We start from the raw sequence: 24,689 nt of genomic DNA on the forward strand, positions 1-24,689 counted from the left end.
AATGGACAAATTGAAAATTAACTGAAATTTTCGAGTTTTGGGCAGTTTTCTCTTAGTGATATGCTATGCGTTCCTCTCTCTCTCTCAAGAGATGCTACTGTCATGGTTTGTCTTCTTGATATGGGTATGTCTTCTTCTCTTTTTCTTCTTGCTTTTGTTTCTCACATCCCAAACACAGAAAAGCCCACCAAATGAAACTGAAACCGATTGTAGTCAGGTTAGTTAAGTGCAAATATTGCCTTTAACATGAACCGACCCGAACCGATTTCACCCCTAGCAATCCCTATCTCACTCCATTTAACACACATGTTTCTCATGCAGACCTTTGAACATAAACACACTTGGTTGAGCGCATATGCCCACTTTGTTTGTTCAGCATTAACGTTTTCTAAAAACTGGTTCATTTTTCAGAGAACATTTTTTTGGAAAACTATCTCATTTTTTGGTATTTGGTAACTGATGATGCAAAGAAAATTAGTAGGCTGGATGCTTCGGGCTTGGATGACTCACTTGCTCTTTCAATGGCCTGAAGAAGAAAGAAAAAGCGATCAAAGGTGACCGGGGCTGCCGGCCAAGAACCCTTCGATGGCGAAGTTAGTTTTCTCTCTATGTTTTTGGAGTTCCAACTTTTTGGGAGCAGTAGAACGTACCTTTGCTTTGTCTGAATAAGCGTTTATATAGTGTTCTAATAGACTGTTATTGAAGTTGGAACCTCCCCTAGATTCAAGGAGGCGCAGGGATTAAACGTAACTTCCATAACCATTTAGGAGTTATGCATCTATTTCACAATAGATACTCGGCAGTTACACGTGGAATAAGGAATTATCACATTATATTCGGAGATTTTCCTAAGTATGATACCCTCGTCCTAATATTCCCCCGTCGAGTGTACTTTGGCACATGAATAGGGGTCGTCTCGTCTAACGGACGAATCCCTTCAAGACGAGCTTGTCAGCACTCTGGACGAGCGCCTCATTCTCTGGTCGCACTTACCTCGTCTAAGGCTCTTCCTCTTTGGACGAGGTAGTTACAGGTAAGGTTTTCGAGGGTGCTTGTAATTCTAGCTGGGTTACGGACGACCTATATGAACGACTTCAAGATAGGCAAAATCAGTACCCTATCAGTAACAACTTTGAAGATGAGTTTGAAAATATTTTATGGTGTTTGGTATGCGCACACAAATTTTTATAACATTTCTTGTACAATTTAAAATGTGTATTGTATAAACCTACCTAATGTAATCAATATATATATATATATATATATATATATATATATATATATATATATCAACCATACTTCTCATAGTTCAAAATAACCATAAGCTGCATTTTAAATAGTTTGAAATGCCACATAAACCAAATAGTTTAACTGGTAAAATAATCTAGTGCAAATAGTTTGATAAATACTAAAATGCCAAATTGTTATAGAACTATTGATTGATATATGAGGGAAAAAAAATATCAAAACCTTATTAGAGAACGGTATTACATAGGGGAAGAGAGAAATCTATGAGAAGAGAAGAAACTAGAGGGGGTGTCAGTGAGGGTGTGAGAAGAGATTAAAAAAAAAATAAAGGGAAGAGAAATAGTGAGAGAGATTACTGTGAGAAAGACTAAAGGTGCAAAAGAAAATATTGTTTCCCGGGCTAGAAGAAGATAATATTTAGGCTAAAATGCAAAAGTGACCCTCTAACTTTCTTCAGATTTCATTTCAGTCCTCTAACTTTATTTTCGTTCATTTCAGTCCTCTAAGTTTTAGATTTTTTCAATTAAGGTCTTTTTGTTAATTTTTGTTAAAATTTTTTGAAAAAAAAAATCTGGAAAATATTTTTCAATCATTAATTGAATTTTTTTTTAATTTAAAAAATTTGAAGAAAAATTTATAAAATTGAAAAATAAACCATAATATATAACAAAAATTGATGGAAAACCCTTAAATGAATAAATTTGAAAGTTAGAGGACTAAAATATACAAAAGCAAAGTTAGAGGACTGAAATGAAATCTGAAGAAACTTAAAGGGCCAGTTTTGCATTTTACCCTAATATTTATAAGAGCTATGCGCCATGTGGGAGAGAGATTGTTTTCTAATTTTTTTTTTTTTAAACAACCTATAGAAAATAATTCTTATTTTTATTAGAGTTTTTCATTGACTAAAGATTGTTTTTCGTTAACCAAATTTTTTTTATACTACAAAATACTGGAAAATATGGACAAACTATCTTTACAGAAAGTTTTCTGGCAAAACAAATAGATCAGCAATATATTATCTACATGCTACTCCCTCCTTCCTTTTGAGTTTTTATTTTTTATTTTTATTTTAGAAAACCCTAGCATCTTATTATTTTCTTTTCCAGCCTCCACACACACACTCTCTCTCTATGTGGAGACGTTACTATGATATTATCATGGTTTGTCTTCTTACTATGGGTATGTCTTCTCTCTTTTTCTTCTTGCTTTTGTTTCTCGCATCTCAAACACAAAAAACTAGACCAAATGGAACTGAAACTGACAATTGTCAAGTCAGTTCAGTGCAAAACTTGGCTTCAACGCGACTGACTTGAACCGATTTCACCCCTAGTGATCCCTATCACACTCCATTTAACATACATGTTTTTCATGCATACTTGAGAACATAAACTCATATGGTCAACCACATATGCAATCTCCCATCTTCATGCTACTCCCTTCTTCCTTTCCATTTTGATAGTACTAATGTCTCAAAATCATTTTTCTTTAAAGAATAAAATATTCTCTTAATTCCTACTTAGTACTTACTATTATTTTAACTACTACATTTTTGCTATTTACTTAAAGAAAAAAATAGGGATGTTTATCCTACATTAGTTATGTGTGTTTAGTATATGTGGTTTATAACCCTAATTTACAACTAAAAAAGTGAGGCTCTTTTGTAGTTGTACTTGATGATGTGAAGAAAATCAGTAGGTTGGATGCTTCGGATTTCGAAGGACTGGCGGCCGCCTTGATGGCCTGAAACAGAAAGAACGGTTGATCAAAGGTGACCGGGGTTGCTGGCCAAGAATCCTCCGATGCCAAAGTTAGTTTTTTCTCTTAAATTTTGGAGTTCCAACTTTTCAGGAATTATGAAAAACGTACTTTTGTCTAGTCTGGATGGGCATTTATATAGTGCGCCCTAGAAACGGTTATTAGACTTGTAACTTCCCCTATATTTGAGGAGGTTTGAGGGTTTAGGGATAACTTCCACAACCATTTAGGAGTTACATTTTTTTTTCATATAGCTGTCACTGGAAGTTATGCATGTGATAAGGAGTTGTAGTACTGAACTTGGATTTTACTCATGTCTTGGAACATTAGCATGTAGGCAAGTTCATGCTTGGGAATTTTCCTAAGTGTTAGGGTCTCGTCCAAGAGACTCCTTGACGAGCATACCTTGTTCCTACGGAAGGTCGTCCTTCTATGGGCTCGTCTAGGAGCCTTACTGACGAGTGTACCTTGTTCCCAAGGAAGGTCGTCCTTCTATAGACGACCTTCACACGGATGGTTATCCTTACATGGACGTCCTTCTTGTGTGGGATGCATCTTCTGTTCTAGACGGTTCCTTTGGACGAGATGGAGTTGGTCAAATTTATAATTCACCATCAGTTGCCCCCTTGTCCAAAATGTCATCTAAAGCATTAGAGATCGTCCAGAGCATTGGGGGACCTATGGTTGTTCTCTGGACACGTGTCTTCATGTTGGTGATCTTACGCTACTCCAGGTGTCACAATCTTAATGATTGAGTTCTATGGTCTCAGATTGTGCCACGCGTCACAATTTCATTGGCGATTTGTCACATCGATTCAAGTTTTCAAGAGAAATGGCACGTGGCGCTTCCTGGTTAGTCACGTAATTCGAGATACCATTTTTCAACGTCTATAAGTAGTGGAATTCCTCTCGTACCCTTTGCATTTCTCGAACATCCCTCGTCTAGAAGTTTCCTGCGTCTATAGTCTCTCTTCGTCTAAACCCAGGTATTTTCTCCATCCTCGTCCTCAAGTTTTTAAGTTTTCTTAAAGAATGTCTAAGGTTATCCTCTCTTCGTCTAGCAATAGTGTTGATAAGGCCATAGACGAGTATCATGACCCTAGTAGTTTTAGCGGTTCTAGTGATAGTAGTAGCAGTGGGTGCAATAGCAGCAATGGGGGAAACACTACAAATGAGTATACGTCTGGTGTCCCTGGGGTTCCTTTAGAGGTACTTCAGGAAGAACTTAGGACGAGGGCTGAGTCCGGGTCTAGGGCTGGTACAAGTGCTCCCTCGTCTACTGTTCAGGACGAGGATGAAATAGTTTATAGTTGTGCTGTTGGGATCGCATCCAAGACGGACGAGAAAAAACTAGGCGTCCTTAAGACTTGGTACCAAGTTCCTGAAGACTTGAATCCTAGGTTACCTGTGCGTGGGGAGTGGTGTTGTTAACCCCATTTTGGCGTTGGCATTTATGAGGCTTACCTTTTGGGGGGTTTGAGGTTGCCCCTTAATGCCTTCGATAGGGAGTTGCTAACTAGGTTAGGTTTAGGTATATGTTAATTTAACCCCAACGCATGGAAGCTAATTGTCGCTATGCAAGTTTTATGGAAGGAAGTGTTTGAAAGGGATCGTTCTCTTACTATGGACGAGTTTCTCTTCTGCTATAAACCCTCCGAAATTAACCAATCCCTTGGCTTCTATCAGTTCACAGCCAGAGGGAGAGATTATAGGATAATAAAGTCCTTAGTCACCTCAGATAGGAACTGGAAGACGAAGTTCTTCTTCGTCTCTGGTTTTTGGGTTGGACGCCTTATTGAGGTTGACAAGGATCCATTCCCTCCCTACACAGAAGAGTTAGGGAACCTTCATCCTAAAGGTACGTTTGTCATTTTATTATTTGTTAGATTTATTCTTTATTGTAGTCGTCTATTTTTTTTTTTTTTAGGTGTTAGACGACCTCATTTGAGCAGGTTCTATCTTGAATGAGTCCAGAAGGCGCGTCTATATACTGACAGGACTTTCCATTCTTTGGTAAGTCTTCAACGTCTTGCCACTTAGGGGTTAGGTCTAGAGCCATCTACTAAAGCTATTGCCCACAAGCTTACTGTTCGTAGACGTAAATTCTTCTTTTCTCTCTTCTTCTTTTCTCCTCTCTTTTTTTTATGTTCATGACTAATGTCTTTCTTCTTAGGAATGGCGACGATAAAGGAGAATAAGGGCAAAGAAGTGGTAGACGAGGCAGCTGGGCAGGGGGTGCAGTCCCAGCCTCGTCTATCCACTGGTGATAAAAGAAAAAGCTTGTCACAAGGAGTTGATTTGGGGAACCTTCCAAGCAGGCGTAAAGAGAAAAAAGCTAAGCATAGGTTATCCAAGGCTTAGGACGCCTAACCTCAGGACGCCCAACCTAATCCTTTCCTCCTCCCCTAGGGTCACCCCGTCTAGATTCTGGATGTTGATTCAGAGCCCAAGGATCCCCTGTCTGTGCAAATCCCATCCATGGTCAATGCGCCTACCTCACCTCATCTCAACCTTCTCAACAGGTGCCTCAAAACCTTCTTGGAAATGAGGACCTAGATTGGGAAAGGTTTGAGAAAGTCATGACGGACAAGGATGTGACAGCATGTTATGACATGTCGTTAAAGGACTTTGAGCACTCTGGTGTTCATGAAATTTTTAAGGTATGTACTCTTTATATATGTATACCTCATCTTGTCAATAATACACGTATATATTGTAATAAAATTTTAATTTTATGCAGGCAATGTCTAAGTTCGTCACCGCGTCCAAGCAGGCAACTGAGTTAGACAAGACGACGATTCTACTGGAGAAGAGGGTCCAAAAGGTGAAGGACGAGTCTAAAAGGTGGGCTGAGGTGGCTGCCAAGGCCAAGGATGAGGCCAAAAAGTTGCAAAACCACGTCGAGGAGTTGAAGATTGATGTCAAAGAGAAGGATACTCATCTTGATCACCTCCAGAAGAGGAGCGACGAGTTGAGTACCCTTCTTGAAAAAGCTAAGGGAGACACAATTGCAGAGTCTAAGGCGTCCAAACAATTCACTGATTTAATGGATACCAATTATGCAGCTGGGTTTGAAGATTTCAGGATGGACACCATGGAGAAATTCCCGGAGACTGACTTCAGTTCTATCAAACTCAACCTTGATGGCGCTGCTACAAGCTCCCTCCTCCAGATGAGTTCAGAAAACATCAATGTGGAGGATGATGCCACCACACAGCTACCTCAGGACGACCCAAATGCTGATGCCCCTTCTGCTTGAAGACGAGATTTTGATATTTTGCTTATTCAAGTGTTTTTTCTATTTTTGTTTGGTCCATTATTTTAGGACCATTTTTAAGATTTATTCGAGTACATTTCACTCGTCCTGAGTACTTTGAACGAGTTTATTAACAACTGCCTTTTAAGGCTTACTTTGTAAGGGTTTTTGGACGGTGGTCGTCTACCCTTTTTAAACTTTGATGAATGTTTATTTTTACCCATCGTTGAATGTTATTGTATGGACGAGCCTATCCTCTGTTTTCGTTATTAATGTTATTGGCTTCTATGTAGTCTACCCACTCTAAGTGTTGGAGGGCCGTCCACGCTTTTTTCTTATGGATGACCCACTTATGCATGGGCGTCCTATTTGCCATTTAAATTTTCTGAAGTGTGACTCGTCCTAGAAGTGGCAATGACAATTTTGCCAGTCCTTTTCCTCGTCCATAGGCTGGGCAATTGGAATTCATCTTTCGTCAAGACATTTCTAATGTTTGACTCGTCCAGAACACTGGAGCGTCTTGGCTAGATGCTCGTCCATGGACTCTAATGCTCACTGTATGCTTTTTCTCGTCCACTACTTGGGCATTAGGCTTACAGTTTCTTTTCATCCTTTTCTTTGGACAAGTATAAGTTACTCCGTCTATTTTTCAGACGAGTATGCCTCAACTTATTTTTCGTTACTTTATCCTCATTTCAAGGAAAACTTATGAACGTTACATCCCTGCGTCCAGAGATTTTCATTCGTCTTAGGCTTTTGCCTTCTTGTGGGTACTACTTTGGAAATTAGATTTATGCATTAAATACATTGGAAATCCAAACCATATTATTATATAAACATCGTCTACAAATATGGCACATGCTTAGAAGCTAGTGCCTTAGGAAAATACTTCTATGTACACAACCTCATCTTTCACAAACTTGTCTGTAGACGGTGCAAAAGTTTAAAAACTAGTGCACTTTTTATTCTTAAAACACACAATAATATTAGTAAAAACACATGACAATAAACATAAGTAAACGCATAGACCATGGTTGCAACCTCGTCCATATCTCCCATCCATGGCAATTCTCGTCCAAGCTTACCCTTTATTGATAGTACCTCCTTAGGTGCTCCATGTTCCAGGGATGCTTTAACTTCCGTCCGTCCAGAACTTCCAAGTAGTACAACCCCTGCCTCTTACAGTTGATTACCCTATAGGGTCCTTCCCAATTGGGTCATAATTTTCCATGAGTTGGATTCCTAGTTGCCAAGGAGACCCTTTTGTGAACGAGCTCCCCAACGTTGAAGCGCTTGGGTTTTACTATGGCATCATGCTGCCTAGCCATAAGATTTTTGTATCTCGCTGTCCTTTGCTCTGTGTCCATCCTTACCTCGTCAATGAGATCGAGGTTAAGACGAAGTTGCTCTTCATTTTCTTTCTCCTGGTATTTCATCACTCGATGATTAGCCATATGAACTTCCACAGATATGACTGCTTTACTTCCATAGGCTAGCTTGAAGGAGGTTTCTCCTGTCGATGTCCTCACAATCGTCTTATAGGCCCAAAGAACACCTGACAACTCATCTAGCCATACCCTTTTTGCCCCCTCGAGACGAGTCTTGATGATTTTCAGCAGGAATTAGTTCACTATTTCTGCTTGCCAGTTTGCCTATAGGTGAGAGGGTGAGGAATAGTGATTCTTGATTCCGAACTGTTCATAAAAGTCCCTGAAAGATGCGTTGTTAAACTGTCGTCCATTATCAAATATCAGTAATCTAGGTGCTCCGAACCTACATAGAATGTTCCTCCAAACAAAGTTCTTAACATTTTGCTAAGTAATTTTTGCAAGAAGTTCGGCCTCTACCCATTGGGTAAAGTAGTCAATCTCTACCACCAAAAATTTCATCTGTCTAGTTCCCAAAGGGAAATGACCTAGGATATCCAGTCCCCATTGTACAAAGGGTCACGGGGCCATCATTGGGGTCTGGTACTTCGATGGCTATCTAGGAACGTTGCTGAAGCGCTGGCATTGGTCACACACCTTGACATAGGCTTTAGCATCTGCTTGAATAGTAGGCCAGTAGTAGCCTGCACGGACGACCTTATGGACAAGCGATCTTGCTCCCAAGTGATTCCCACATGCTCCTTCGTGGACCTCCCTTAACACATAGTTTGACTCGTTTGGAGTTAGGCACCTTAGGTAGGGCTGAGAAAAGCCTCGCTTGTATAGCACTTCGTTTATAAGTACGTACTTGGCGGCCCTAACCCTCAGCTTCCTAGCCTCGTCCTTGTCTTCTGGAAGCCTTCCATCCTTAAGATAGATTATTATTGGACTCATCCAATTTTCTCCTCCTCCTATTTGTTGTATATCTGGAAGGTCTATACTCGACATGTATTGGAGTTTGTCACACTCGTCCTTAACTCCTCTTGCCGAAGCTGCTTTCGCTAAAGCATCTGCTTCCATATTTTCCTCCCTCGAGAGTTGAACAAAACGCACTTCTGTAAACTTTTGGACTAGCCGCTTCACCTTGTTGAGGTATTTCTTCATCCGATCTTCCTTAGCATCACACATTTCATTCACTTGATTGATGACCAGTTGAGAGTCTCCTTTGATTATTATTGATTTCGCCCCTAGGGACTTAGCCAATTCCAGCCCTTTGAGTAGAGCTTCATACTCATCTTCATTGTTGGTGGTTTGGTATTGTAAACGGGCTGCGTACTCCAACTTGTCACCCTTTGGGGACTTTAGTATGACTCCAATCCCTCCTATGTATAGTGTGGACGATCCGTCTACATTAATAATCCACTTTTGAGACCCTTCATCTAGCTCGTCCTGACTGGGAGTGAACTTTGCGATGAAGTTTGCTAGTGCTTGTGCTTTTACCGTGCTCCTTGGTTAGTACCTGACATCAAACTCACTAAGCTCAACAGCCCATTGGATTAATCTTCCTGTAGCTTCCAACTTATTCATTGCCTTCTTTAGGGGATGATCTATTAGTACGTTGATAACATAAACTTGAAAATAATGCCTCAACTTCCTAGAAGTTGTAATCAAAGCAAATGCTAGCTTCTCCATCATCGGATATCGTCCTTTCGCTCCTCTCAATGGCCGGCTTGTATAGTAAATTAGTTTCTGAATCCGCCCTTCTTCTCTGACCAATGCCGAGCTTATTACGTGTGGGGACACCGCCAAATACAAATATAATTCTTCACCAGGTACAGACGGGCTCAGCAACGGTGTCGTCGTGAGGTAAGCCTTCAGGTCTTGGAAGACCTTCTGACACTCGTTCGTCTACTCAAATGCTTTCCTGAGGACTTTAAAGAATGGTAAACATTTGTCAGTAGCTTTCGACGCAAACCTATTAAGGGCGGCAACTCGTCCGGTGAGAGACTGGACTTCTTTAATGTTTTTCGGTGGTTCCATGGTTAGTATCGCCTGGATTTTGTCGGGATTAGCTTCAATTCCTCTATGTGAAACCATAAACCCCAAAAACTTCTCTGACGAAACTCCAAAAGCATGGATTCAATTTCATGTTATACCGCCGAAGTGTGTCAAAGGTTTCTTGAAGGTCGTCCAGATGCTTCCCCTCATCCAAACTCTTTACCAGCATATCATCTACGTAAACCTCCACATTCCGTTCGATTTAAGGGGAACATGTGGTTAACCAGTCTTTGGTAAGTCGCCCCTGCGTTCTTTAAACCGAAGGGCATTACCTTGTAGCAAAATAGTCTCTGGCTAGTAATGAAGGAGGTCTTCTCTTGATCTACCTCCTCCATTCTTATTTGTTTGTAGCTTGAAAAGGCGTCCATGAAACTCAGCAATTTATGACCCGCTGTCGAATCTACCAGCTGGTCGATGCGTGGCAATGGATAACTGTCATTGGGGCAAGCCTTGTTTAAATCAGTAAAGTCCACGCACATCTTATATTTGCCATTAGCTTTTTTGACCATAACCACATGCTAACCAGTCCGGATAAAAAAGTTCTCGGATAAACTTTGCGGTAATCAACTTTTGGACTTCTTCCTTGATAGCATTGTCTCGCTTAGAAGCAAAAACCCTCTTCTTCTGACACACAGGCTTGGAGTAAGGGTACATGTTCAAACGATGGGTAATGACATTTGGGTCAATACCCGGCATGTCCTCGTGACTTCATGCGAAGACATTTTCTTCAAAAACTAGACCAAAGTATGCTTTGTCTCCCTTTTCATACTAGCCCCAATTCTAGTAAACTTCTCGGGGCTGTTCTCGTCAAACGAGACATCCTCTAACATCTTAGTGGGCTCCGAAGAAATCCTTCTCTCGTCTATGCTCATTGTCTGCACGTGCTCGTCCATTGCCAACATGGCTAAGTAGCACTCTCTGGCGGCTAACTGATCCCCTTGTACTTGACCCATTCCATGCTCGGTCGGGAATTTGACGGACAAATGGTAGGTAGAGGTAACCACCTTCCAACTATTCAAAGTCGGCCTCCCAATAATAGCATTATATGATGATAAACAATGAACAACAAGGAAGTTTACCTCTTTGGTTATCTGTTACGGGTACACTCCAACTACCACAGGTAATGTAATGGTGCCCACAGGCTGCACCTTCATTCCTCCAAATCCTAACAATAGCGAATTCACTAGTTGGATTTGATTTTGTCTTAGCCTCATTTGTGGAAAGCGGGGTAATACAGGATGTCCGCCGAGCTGCCATTGTCTACCAACACCCTCCTGGTCGTATAATCGGCAATGAGTAGGGTAATAACGATCGCGTCGTCGTGGGGGTGGCGAACTCTTTCAACATCCTCGTCCATGAATGTGATGGCTTGCTCGTTAACTTCCCTCGTCTTGGGAGATCGTCCAGACATCTAGACATTTTGCACCACCTTCAGGTATGTCTTCCTTGATTTGGATGACTGAGCTGCCGAGGTTCCTCCTATAATAACTCTTATTTCTCTAAGTGGTGGTTGTGATGACTCCTCCACCTTGGCTTTCAGCTTCTCGTCCTTGTAGTCTCGTCCAAGGAAATTCCTCAATTTTCCTTGTCTGATAAGATTCTCTATCTGCTGCTTCAAATTAAAACACTTGTCCGTGTCATGTCCATGGTCTCTGTGAAAGCGACAATACTTGTTCCTATTGCGCTTGTTAGGATCTCCTTTCATTTTCTCTGGCCACTTTAAAGACGGATCATCCTTGATTTGCATAAGTACTTACTCCAGTGGTGTATTCAAAGGAGTGTATTGCTGATTCCTAGCTGAAGAGCTCGCCTCCTTACTATCTCTATCTTTTTTCTTTTCTGCCCGAGCCTTCTTTGGACGGGGACCCTAATCTGGATGACGCAGGTGAGTTGCTTTCGAGCGCTCTGCTCTCTTCTTCTTCTTGGCTATGATCGCGTCCTCAGCTTTCATGAAATTTTGAGTCGAATGGATGAGTTCGGCCATAGTTTGTGGTTCTTACTCGTAGAGCTTATGAATGAACAAGTCAGAGTTGACCCCATTATGGAAGGCAGCCAATAACAACTTATCGTCCATTTCATCTATCGTCAAGGCTTCTCTATTGAATCGAGTAATGAAGGACCGCAAACTCTCATTTTTCCTTTGCTCTATAGTTAGCAAACTAAAAGAGGAACGCTTGTAGTGTTGTCCTCCAATAAAATTATTGACGAACAACATAATCAACTCCTCAAATGAGCTCACAGAGTTTGGGAATATTTTGCTGAACCACACTCGCGCTGGTTCCTTAAGTGTGGTAGAGAATGCTCTGCACATAATCTCGTCCGGAACCCCTTGAAGGTGCATGGTGGTCTTGAAGGTAGTGATGTGATCACATGGGTCACGAGTTCCATCATATGAATCCAAGGAAGACATTTTAAACTTCGGGGGTAGGGGATGACTATTGACGGAAGCCGTGAAAGGGGAGTCCGTTCGGTGAACTAAGTCATCCACGGGGTTTGCCCGTCTCATATTCTCCTTCATTTCAACCATAGCTTTTCTTATCTGGTCCATCTCCCTCTCTAAGTGTGACACTCTTCTTGAAGCAGTACCTCTTGACTGATTCTCGGACTCAACGTTTTCTCCTTTACCCTCTTAACTCTAGGCTTGCCCTTCCGCATGCCCTTCCGCATGCCCTTCATGGTGCTACCTCCTTAAATTGATCTCCCTATTCAACTCTTGGTTCTGACGGGTTAATTCTGCCATAGCGGCAGCCATGGACTGTATATGTTGAACGGAAGGCGGTTGCATGACAGACGCTGACTGGCGGTCACTGTGGGGATTACTAGAAGCATCCCTACTCTCCTGGTGGCGGGGGCTGGTAGCCTTTGATCTTGTCCGAACCATACAGCCTTTTGTCTGGGAAAGGCAAATCACTGAAAACAAATAATCGAACGAAAAGAACACTAAGATTCCTACAGACGGTGCCAACTGATGATGTGAAGAAAATCAGTAGGCTGGATGCTCCGGATTTCGAAGGACTGGCGACAGCCTTGATGGCCTGAAACAGAAAGAACGGTTGATCAAAGGTGACCGGGGTTGCCGGCCAAGAACCCTCCGATGCCAAAGTTAATTTTCTCTCTTAAATTTTGGAGTTCCAACTTTTCAGGAATTGTGAAAAACGTACCTTTGTTTGGTCTAGATGAGCGTTTGTATAGTGCGCCCTAGAAACGACTATTAGACTTGTAACTTCCCCTATATTTAAGGAGGTTTGAGGGTTTAGGGATAACTTTCACAACCGTATAGGAGTTGCATTTTTTTCATATAACTATCACTGGAAGTTATGCATGTGATAAGGAGTTGTAGTACTGAACTTGGATTTTACTCATGTCTTGGAACATTAGCATGTAGGCAAGTTCATGCTTGGGAATTTTCCTAAGTGTTAGGGTTTTGTCCAGGAGCCTCCCTGACGAGCGTACCTTGTTCCTACGGAATGTCGTCCTTCTATAGACGACATTATCATTTTTCCTAATAAGGGCTCGTCCAAGAAACTTACTGACAAGCGTACCTTGTTCCCACGGAAGGTCGTCCTTCTATAGACGACCTTCTCACGGACGGTTATCCTTACATGGACGTCCTTCTTGTGTGGGATGCATCTTCTCTCCTGGATGGCTCCTTTGGACGAGATGAAGTTGGTCAAATTTATAATTCACCATCAGTACTAATTAATATTTTCGTATGTGTTTTAATAAGTATTACTGTTTATTAAAAATAAAAATAAAAAACTTTTTTTTTGGTTTAAAGTTTTTTTATTTTATTTTAAATATAGAAGAGCTTTCCTTAAAAAGTTGAATTTAAAAAAAAAAAAACACTTTGGGAAATTTAGTACTATAATACTATTCCCCAGATAATGTTAAAATTATAACCAAACAAAATATAGGGTAAAGTTCACCGATGGTGTTATTGATTTAGAAAATAATTCTAAAAATTTTTCATAAATTTTTTTTTGAATTTTTTTATATTGGTTTGTATCAATTTAAAAAAAAATAAAAATAGTTTACTAAATTATGTGCACCCAATCATAATATATATATTCTGTGGGTGTGTGTGTATATATATATATATATGTATATATATATATATATTTGTTTTTAATAAATAATAATAAAAAAACCCTTAAACCGGAAAGTCTAAGGTTCGGATCCGCAGTTACTTTATAAATCCAACGGCTGAAAATCCATGTTACATGTCTCTGTTGTCTCTCTTCTGTCTGTATGTCCTGTCTGACCTTAGCACCATTGGACTCTGAAATATCAAATATCTATCCATCTCTCTCCATCTTAATCCTCTCAATTCTCGCTTCTCAAACCTCAGACCAATCGACATATATTCATATATGTATATATTCACACATACATATACACATACAAATTACTATATTTAATAATTGAAATTTTAGTAAATTTTTGTTTTTGTTTGTTTTTTTGTTTGTTTGTGCTTTTCTTAGGGTTTGAGAATGTCCTCGGTTGAGTTTCTACTCCCAATGTCTCATTCTCACCAAAGTTTCCATTCCAATTCGTATCACAAACTCTACCACTTCCATTACCACCAAATGAGCTTCCTTCGCGCTCAATCTTCTAGGGTTTCCCACCAAAATTCAAACCCAATTTCAACGAAGCTCCACGGGCCACAATTCAGCACCATTGCGACGAAGAGTTGGGAAAGATTGAATCTTTGGGGGGGTTTTGTGAGGAAGAATCGGATTCGAGTCCAGGCGAGTAGTAGTCAGGACAGTGATTCAGCTAGCGGGAAGAGCGAGAGCGAGAGCGGCAATAAGAATTCGGCGAATTCGGGTCCGAATCGGCGGAAGGAGAAGCAAGGAAAAGGGAAATGGTGGTGGTGGTCCTCTTCGTCTTCGTCTTCTTCGTCGTCTTCGAAAGGCAATAAGTGGCAGTGGCAACCCATAGTTCAAGCTCAGGAAATTGGGGTTTTGCTCTTGCAATTAGGGATTGTGATTTTCGTTATGAGGTTGCTCCGACCCGGAATTCCTTTGCCGGGTTCGGAGCCCCGGACGCCCACCACTTTTGTCAGTGTGCCGTACAGTGAGTTTTTGAGTAAGATTAATGGCAATCAGGTTCACAAGGTTGAGGTTGATGGGGTTCACATTATGTTCAAGTTGAAGTCTGACCCTGCAACTTCAATTCCAGCTCAGGACATTGAAACTAGTAGTAGTATTAAGTTGCAGGAATCTGAGTCTTTGCTCAGGACTGTGGCGCCCACCAAGAGGGTTGTTTACACCACCACTCGCCCCACCGATATTAAGACCCCGTATGAGAAAATGCTTGAGAATTCCGTGGAGTTTGGCTCCCCTGATAAGCGGTCCGGTGGATTCTTCAACTCTGCAATGGTAATTTTGTTATCTTGCTTTTTAAGGCCAAAATACAATGTTGGTGTTGGTGAGCTAGTCCATCACTTTTTAGTAAAGTGATTGCCTTTTGACCTTGACAAACTAAAAGTGATCACTTTTAACTTCTAACAATCTTAAAGTGATTGCTTTTAGTACCTAATGTGTCACTTTAATTAATAAAATCACTCACGGGCTAAAGTTTAGGGGCCAATAATGCATTTCTCCCTTTATTTAATGGTAGATAAATATTATTTTGTATTAACGGTTATAAATTTGCTGTCTTGACTTTATAAGTTTGTGACATGACCCAACATTAGTCATTATAAGCAGTTCATTGTGCCTGAAGATTAAACTAATGCATTGATTGTGTAAGGTACTAATGTAAGATGGGCAGCAAAGATTGTTGAAGAATAGAAATACTTATCAAAGGTTTCAAACACCAGAAACTCCAATCTTTTTTGTTCACCTAGATTTGATGAAGTTTGAATGCTAATTTTTTAAACTATCTATATTGATGGTATGTCTGCTACTGGTTGTCTATTGTGATTTATGTGATACAATTTTTCCTAATGAACACTACAGATTTTTCCTTTTCAGAAAAAAAGAAAGAAAAGTAAATTAAGAAAAAAGGGAAATCCACCAAATGTTCATTTTTAGATGAAATGATGTTGTAAATTATCCAGAATCATGATGTAACCCTTTCCATGTACACTCCTGGTGTATCTGGGGCATTTGTTTAATGATATTTCGTTACTTATAAAAAAAAAAAAAGAAGAGTAAATTATCCAGAATCATGAAGATGACATGCTTTATGTAACATGAGAAGTTTAGAGAAATTAGTAATATGTAACCCTGCATAAAGAAACTATAAACAAAGTAGGTATTCTTTTATATATATATATATATATATATATATATATATATATATATATATATATATATATCTGATTAAGTTCTAAATGGTTGAATGCAAAACTGAAAAGAAAATTTATTGAAGTTTTCATTTGAATCTGCAATATGTGTTGTCTGAGAACGAAGTTTTGTATCTTGACTTTGGAGTGTTATTTGCAGATAGCTTTGTTTTATGTTGCTGTGCTTGCAGGGCTTCTTCACCGGTTTCCTGTGAGCTTTTCTCAGGTATGAACTGGCATGCTTCTTTTTTCTTGTACCTTGATAGTTGCAACTAATGATACATGGTCCTCAGTGAATATATATTTGTGAACAGCATACAGCTGGTCAGATTAGGAACCGCAAATCTGGGGGTTCTAGTGGTGCAAAAGCATCTGAACAAGGTGAAACAATCACCTTTGCTGATGTTGCTGGTGTTGATGAGGCCAAGGAGGAGCTAGAAGAAATTGTGGTATGCTAGACACTGCTCGGATTATTATTGTGTCAATATTTCTAGGGACTAGAAAATCCTAAGGCTTCCTGCTCATTTATTAAATCTTTTTTTTGTAAAATAATAATTATCTTCCCAGGGCATTTGTTAACTTTTATTTCTTTTGCTGATGTTTATTTTCCAGGAATTTCTTCGGAATCCAGATAGGTATGTACGACTTGGTGCTCGTCCTCCTAGGGGTGTTCTCCTGGTGAGTTTTATCCAGAGATCAATGATGAATGTAACTGACCTGATTATGAACCTGAAAATTTGAAGTCATGATTGTCTACTAGCAAATCTTTGGTAATAAATTTCTATTGCTTACCAAAAAAAAAAAAAAAAATCATTAGCAATTCATAATCAACTGCAAGCTGGAGCCACTATTCTATTTCTCTCTCCTTGAGATGTCCTACACCAGAAGTTACATTATTTATTGGTGCTGTGCAATCTACAGACCCTTCTGGTTAACATTTAAAAAAAAAATTATGATATCTGATTTGCAATGTAGTGGATGTAAGATTGGCTATATTTCTCTTTAATATGGAGATTTCCTTAGTTCTACCCTCGAATGGTTCTCATCCGCTGTTTGTATGTCAGTGTATGTTGGTAGTTTATGTAATGTTATAGTGGGGAATATATAGCAGATGCCGGTGTCTTACCAGTTGAAATAAGTTTGATGTGTATTTAGTAAGGCTCTGTTTATCTTACAGGTGGGTCTTCCTGGGACAGGTAAGACTCTTCTAGCAAAGGCTGTGGCTGGGGAAGCTGAAGTGCCCTTTATAAGTTGTTCCGCTAGTGAGTTTGTTGAGTTGTATGTTGGCATGGGTGCCTCCCGTGTGAGAGATCTGTTTGCAAGGGCAAAGAAGGAAGCACCATCAATAATATTTATTGACGAGGTTAGAATCTGGGATTCTCTTAGTGTGGTCATTAATTTTGTTTAATCTCTGAAGGTAATACATTACCAGTCATATTTTTTCTTTTTATGCAGATTGATGCTGTAGCAAAAAGTCGTGATGGTAAATATCGTATTGTTAGCAATGATGAGCGAGAGCAGACCTTGAATCAGTTGCTCACTGTAAGCCTCCCTAGACATAGCTTTCAGTCTCTGGAGCATTTTATCTTGGTTGTACTGATGCTGGTCAGTTGGTGTTTGTGAAATTGCATGCAGGAGATGGATGGGTTTGACAGCAACTCTGCTGTGATTGTTCTTGGAGCAACTAATCGCTCAGATGTCCTAGACCCAGCACTTCGCCGACCAGGGAGATTTGATCGTGTGGTTACGGTGTGTATTCTAGTTCTGTCATCTCTATGAATGTCGAAATCCAACATCAAAGCATTTTCTGCTTAGGGTGCGTTTGTTTCGACAGTAAAGTAATTCCGAAAAATGTTTTCAGGAAAGGAAAATATTTTTAGATGTTTGGTGGCATTTTAAAAAATACTTTGGAAAATATTTTCCGATGTTTGGTTGTCATCTTGAAAATATTATAGAAAATGCATTTTGTATTTGTTGCTCACATTTTCTCAGCTTCCAAACAAATATCATGAACAACAAAACCCAAAAAAAAAAAAAACTCATCAAATTTTCTTAATACAGCTCAACAAAACCCAAAAATAAAAAAAGCTCATCATCAATTTTTCTCAATACAAATCAACAAAACCCAAATCGGTCAGAGAAGAACGAAGATAGAGAGAGAGAGAGGCGACTGGCGATGGCGAAGGGGAGATCGTGCCGGCGCGGCGCGGCGCGGCGAAGGCGAAGGCGAGATCGTGATCGGCGATGGCGACTGGGTTCGACGAAGAGAGAGGCGAAGGTGCGATCTCGCCGGGACTGGGTTCGGCGACTGGGTTCGCCGAAGAGAGAAGCGAAGGCGCGACTCGCTGGCGTGGGTTGGGGCGCGACTCGCTCTCTCTACTCTCTCTCTCTCTCTCTCTCTCTCTCTCTCCGTGCTCTGTCTCTCTGAATTTTCTGGAAAATTCCTATTTGAAGGTAAAATAGACATGGAATTCATTTTACGGGTGGGGAGGGTTGATTTTACGGTCAACTAGTTTCATTTTCCGTTTGACCAAAATTTCAGGTGTTGCCAAACACCCGCAAATGCTGAAAACATTTTCTGGAATTGATTTACTGTCAAAACAAACGCACCCTTAGCAGTTGTCTCAGTAATAATGCTCATGTTGTGTCCCTTTTCTTTCTGTAGGTGGAAGCACCCGATAGATCTGGAAGAGAAGCCATATTAAAAGTACATGTTTCCAAGAAAGAACTTCCTCTAGCAGAGGACGTTGACTTTGGTGACATTGCTTCTATGACTACTGGTTTTACTGGGTAATTTCCCTCCTTTCTCCAGTCCATTTAGAAGCTGCATCTTCCTTTTTTTCCAAAATCCTATTTGCAGAAAACATTGGAATGAATCTTCATTTTAAAATTTTTGTTCAGGGCTGATCTTGCGAACTTAGTAAATGAAGCTGCTTTGTTGGCTGGAAGACAGAGAAAAGTTGTTGTGGAGAAAGTTGATTTTATTCAAGCAGTGGAAAGATCAATAGCCGTAAGTCTTTCTGTCAATGTGTCTGTATGTATGTTAGGGAGGGTGAGAGAGAATGTTTCTTTCTTTGTTGTGCTTACTCTTCAATAATGTTTATCTGTTTTCCTTTTCATAACCTGAATTGTTATGTAGATTCTTAACAGCTGATTATGATTTCACCGTTTCTCTCCCCCCTTAGTTCCAAGTCAGGTCTTGACATTAGGACTTTTCTCTGTGATTTTTTATTTTTTAAAATGGTAAGTTACACATAAACATGTGGGTTTTGAACACAAACAAGGAGTAACTATCCAATACTCCAAGGGTACAATAATGTGGTACTCACTCCTCTCGCATAATAGTGGATCCCACTAATTAAATTCATAGTAGGACCCACTATTCATGTGAGAGGAGGGATCTATAATATTTTCTTGGTGCTGATATTCCAAGCAAGCTCAATTCTGATTCATGTGTTCCTATCAATCTTGGTGCTAATTCCATGCCTTAGGTGTTAATTCCTAGGTTCTATCTATTTTTTATTTCATTACTTGGTGCTGATTCCAAGCAAACACTAGGTGCCAATTCTTAGGTCCTTTACCTTGTTTTTCTTCATTTGTTTCATAAGACCCCATCTTAGAGTCTATTGTCCTACATCAAATTGCCATTCCCTGACAGAGCTCATTGGCACTTTTCTTTGTGACTCTGTTGATCTGGTTTTCCATAGTTGATACCTGAGTGTCATGAGAAAAGTGCCAATGAGCTTTGTCTCAGATGGCACTTTGATGTTGGTAGGCAAAATAAGTGCAACTTAGAGTGGGGGACTTGTCTTAGAGAGCAATAATAAGTTCAACGCAATAATAAACTCAACTAAAATATGTAAAATAAGTCCCCCCCCCCCCCCTCCCAAGCAAAGGTACATTATATTCAGTTGCAACATAGAAATCATAATTGAAATCTATTAATATGATAATTATACTCTAATACCTGTGTTATTAATAGAGAAACTAAACTTAATCTCATGGTGTAGGGCATAGAGAAGAAGACTGCAAAGTTGCAAGGAAGTGAGAAAGGCGTGGTTGCACGGCATGAAGCTGGCCATGCAGTTGTAGGTACTGCCGTTGCAAATCTTCTTCCTGGACAGCCACGTGTTGAGGTAAATCACAGGAATGTATTTTTTGCAATACTTTTAGTTTCTGCTTCCTATTCTTCTTGTTTTCAAACTGGAAGATAGGACACACTGGCTATTCAAATCATGATATGTATCAGCATTTGTGTTTTTTGCATCTTACTTGTAGTACACTGGACTTAATTCCAGATATCATTTTTACCAATATTAGTACATACAGGGGATGTGTCTTTCTTCATTTATGTTTTATGGATTGCATCCTGTTCTTTTGTTGAGCATATTAATATTTTATTCTTTTTTCATGTACTAGGCACAGATGTTATCTATAAAATAAGGTAGATTTTAATTATGTGCAAATGAAGCAAAATTAAATAAATAAAGTGCTAGTAATATTTTGCAAGAAATTATAAATCAGAATCGAGCACATCCTATGAAATGTTACTGCCCTGATCCAGTTATTGATGTCTACATGACATAGATGATATGGTAATTAACTAATAACTAAATTTGCTTGTGCAATCAGAAGTTAAGCATATTGCCAAGGTCAGGAGGGGCATTGGGATTTACTTACACCCCTCCAACAAATGAAGATAGATATTTGCTGTTCATTGATGAGTTACGAGGCCGCTTAGTTACTCTTCTTGGAGGACGCGCAGCCGAAGAAGTGGTTTATTCAGGTCGTGTGTCAACTGGTGCACTTGATGATATACGGCGAGCAACTGACATGGCATATAAGGCAGTAGCTGAATATGGTCTTAATCAGACCATAGGCCCAGTTTCTATAGCCACACTTTCCAATGGAGGAATGGATGAGTCTGGGGGAGGTGTTCCTTGGGGAAGGGATCAGGTCCTGTGAACTTTACTGTCTCTTTATAGTTTATTCTATTAAATTTTCTGAGATACTGACATAGAATGATCATATTAGCAGGGGCACCTTGTCGATCTTGTTCAAAGAGAGGTGAAAGTATTGTTGCAATCTGCTTTGGATGTAGCACTTTCTGTTGTGCGTGCTAATCCTACTGTTTTAGAGGGGCTTGGTGCCCATTTGGAAGGTGATGCTTTGCCACCTTTAGATTCTGATAATGTGTGTGTGCGCGCACGTGTAAATGTGCCATGCCTGCATGTGTAATTTTAATACAGTTTACTACTTCCTTGGTAATATTTTATGCATTAATCACTCAGTTGATCACACAAATTTCTAGATATTTACATGAAATGGAGAATCTTAAGTTCTGTGTTTGTCTTGTGACAAAAATATGGTTGCAAGATATTTATGATTATGAAAGCTAATTTTCTTAGAATAAATAAACTAGGTCATGTTATAGATCTATTAAAGAATGTAGCAGAGCAGATAATTAAAGAGAGAAGGAAAATTAGAATCATAATGAATTTAAGAATTAGGAAAGGAAGAAAGCATGGTTCCTCGATCAAATAAAACACGCAAAACTCTCTTTATGTCTTGTTGATACCATGAACCTTTTTACTGAGTCTAAAAGATTTACATGTCAAGGAAAACTTTTCTAAAAACAAAAGCAAGCAATATGGGAACCATATTAGACCCAATTTCACTGGTATGGACTACAGAAATCTAATAAAGACCGTATAGATTAGCATAAACTCTAACACTCCATTTGTTTAAATTGAAAAGCTTTTCTAGAAATTGAATTGTTTTTTGGATAGCATTTTTGGGAAAATTGACTAGTTTTCCTATGTCTGGTTGCATTTCTGCCTTTTGGTTTGCATGGAAAATCATTATTTTTGCTTGTTATTTCAAATGGTTGTATGGATCAAAACTTTTGTTCACAACATGAAAGTTTTTGAGTTTTGCACTGTGGCATCTTTGGTTTTAAGGGCGGAAAATGGAAATGTTTTCCACTCAAAACTGATTGTTTTACATTGACCAGGCTTGACCATAGTTTTCTGCAGTTTAAAATACGAGAAAATTTGACAAATGTTTTTGAAAAATGTTTTCATCAAACCAAACGGACTGTAAGAAAACACACTCAGAAGACTAGAAACTTGTGCAAAACTCTCACCTTCCAAAAAATTGATGTGTGAAAATAAAAACTTTAGATTCTGCCACCTTAACTTGTGGCCGCTCCTTCCGAGTTCAGGGACTGTCTCGTGAGTCAACAGGATACATCCAGATATAAAGTGTTATGAGCTTGAGATGTATGATAGCGCTCCATATATCATATTATTTTGATTGTCTGGATTCTAGTTGGGCTATCCAAACTATGATTGTTAATATCTTCGAGCTTAGTGAGTTAATTCTTACTTGCAGTTTGTGCTGGGTTAGCAGAGCATGTAATTCTACTGCTCATGCTAATGCTACTGCTTAACTGGCAGTTAGTATTAGGAGTTCCTTTTGTTGTAATCAGCTCAATCTTCCTACTGTCATCTCAGATGTGTTAGGTTTTAATGTTCATGTGCTGGTCTTTTGTTTTATGAATGGAATGATTCAGTTTATCCCAAATAAATAAATAAATAAGACTACAGTGTTCTGATAGTGTTTCTTGTCCAGGGAAAGAGAAAGTAGAAGGTGAAGAACTACAAGAGTGGTTGAAATTGGTTGTTGCACCAACAGAACTTAAAGTTTTTATTAGAGGCAAGCAAGAGTCTTATCTCCCACTGCAAACAGGTTCTTGATAACAACTATTACATATCCTTCTTACTGCTGAGTGGAAAATGGAGTTAGCGATTCATCTTCAAGCCATTGATGTTGTCGCCGTGGAAGTGAACTCATCCTCCAGATTGGCCACAGCTCACCCTTACATCTTTGTATATTTCAGTAAGGTAAATTTTGGCTTCACGTATCAACATCTACCAGCATGTTCCTCGTTTTATCTCACAATATACCAGCTTAAGACCAGATGAAGTGAAAAGACTGAAGATTTATCTTGGTCAGCGCATTCTCAGGTCAAGTGTCTCACCTTCTTAACTCGATACGTGTGGACCTTTGGAATCTGTTGTACATTGGCTATTATTTAAGTCATACTAAATTTGGAATTGACAAGGAAAGAATTTCACTGTCTGCAATTGTAATTGCTATTCAGTTTTGTATATTATTGTTTCTGTGAAATACAAACTCTTACACAAATGTTGGTTCAGAAAGTCCGGATGAACATTGTGCATTATAGGAATTGCAAAGTACTTTTATGCCTAGGGGCATTCTCTCTGAACTGTAGGGACACATTGGATTTGAAAGAGACCCGGTATTATAATAAAATAAAATAAAAAAAAAAATAATCTGACTGGATATTGAATCATTGATGACTGCTCAAGCTAAAGGCCATCAATTTTTCACCAGATTTTTCATTTTTCATTCTTTATCTTTCCCCTTTTCGTGGACAATAATTATCCTATAAATCCTTCCTCTCATATTGGGGGAGCCTCAGTCATGTGAGAACCAATTTCATATATCTAATGCATGTGATATATTTTTCTTTACTAAACAAAAGATAGTTTATCCTAGGGCTGGTAGGATAGAATTGAGCCATGGAAGCTGACCTGTATTGGTGGGCTAGGCTAGTATCGTTTCAGGCTTTGATTGGGCTTTGTTTTTCTTCCCAATCCTCTGTTTTGTGGGAGGGGTTGGCCATGGCCTTGGGTTGATAAGGGTTGATTTTGACACAAATTGAGGTACACCTTACACCACAAGACAACATTCGGTGATTCCATTTTGGACTACCAATATTATGACAGACAAATTAAAGTGAGCGTGTGCTCTGAGACCAAAATTAGCTGGGCCGTGTCTAAATGCTCGAAAAGAATGTGATGGCCAGACTCGCCAGGTTTTACTAGAAATCTCACCAACCCATTTCCTTCTTCCTTTCCTCCAGCTCTGCAATGATTTGTACCCGTCAAGTTTTAGCAAGTTCGTGTCCACTAGGATTGAAGTTCCGCAATAATTGTCGACTGTCAAGTTCTTTTCATCTTTAACATTATTTCTAATACCAAAAGATGAGAACCGAATTTACATCTAAGGAATGAAGGGTGTGGATGATTTTCATAATGTTGTGATTCATTGATATATTTGATGGGGACCAAAATATCTGTGTTGCTTTCGAAAGCAACCATGATTTATGTCCTTTGTCACCGGAAAATAGCAAGATCTATTAACCTGCAAGCATGCCTTATTAAGGACCACAACTCAATGTGGTTGTCTCTTTAGAAAATTCACAATGTCCTGTTCTTGTCATCCTTTCAACTAATTAATATCAAGTGGGGAAACTAGAAGCATCATTTAACTGATGAGAAACATCATTCTTTCATAGTGAAACTGCGAGAGCTGAGAGGTCTATTACCTTTTCTTGACTCTTAACTAGAAAGAACATGATTGGTAACTCAATCCTTAATACTTGATTAGAAAGTGCTGACTTTCATAACACAAAATAAATATGAGAGAGAGAGAGAGAGAGAGAGAGAGAGAGAGAGAGAGAGAGAGAGAGAGAGAGAGAGAAATATTGTTTTTTGAAGTGGCAACAAGTTTTTATGAATAAAAAATCGAACAGTCAAAATGATGAGAGAAAATGGTGAATAGGGGCTAAAAATCGTTAATTTTTTCTTAAATTTTTTAAGTTGGGGTGGGAAAAGATAAA

The 24,689-nt window shown here is 39.3% G+C and overlaps 1 protein-coding gene across 2 annotated transcripts; it reads left to right on the top strand.

The window, feature by feature from the left end:
- Positions 1-13,958: 13,958 nt before the first annotated feature.
- Positions 13,959-23,270, top strand: LOC142605584 (ATP-dependent zinc metalloprotease FTSH 9, chloroplastic-like). 2 transcript variants are annotated; one of them, XM_075777000.1, is made up of 14 exons: positions 13,962-14,059; positions 14,169-15,068; positions 16,140-16,205; positions 16,294-16,428; positions 16,592-16,657; positions 17,157-17,342; positions 17,435-17,521; positions 17,615-17,728; positions 18,645-18,769; positions 18,881-18,989; positions 19,990-20,115; positions 20,612-20,935; positions 21,014-21,140; positions 22,613-23,270. In XM_075777000.1, exons 2-14 carry the CDS (start codon positions 14,178-14,180, stop codon positions 22,735-22,737), a joined length of 2,481 nt encoding a protein of 826 aa, XP_075633115.1. In that variant the 5' UTR covers positions 13,962-14,059; positions 14,169-14,177; the 3' UTR covers positions 22,738-23,270. The 2 variants fall into 2 exon arrangements, with proteins under 2 accessions (XP_075633116.1, XP_075633115.1); XM_075777001.1 differs by having other exon boundaries at positions 13,959-15,068; positions 21,017-21,140.
- Positions 23,271-24,689: the final 1,419 nt, after the last annotated feature.

This window comes from Castanea sativa, chromosome 8, assembly GCF_040712315.1.
Source record: "Castanea sativa cultivar Marrone di Chiusa Pesio chromosome 8, ASM4071231v1".
Taxonomy (NCBI): domain Eukaryota; kingdom Viridiplantae; phylum Streptophyta; class Magnoliopsida; order Fagales; family Fagaceae; genus Castanea; species Castanea sativa.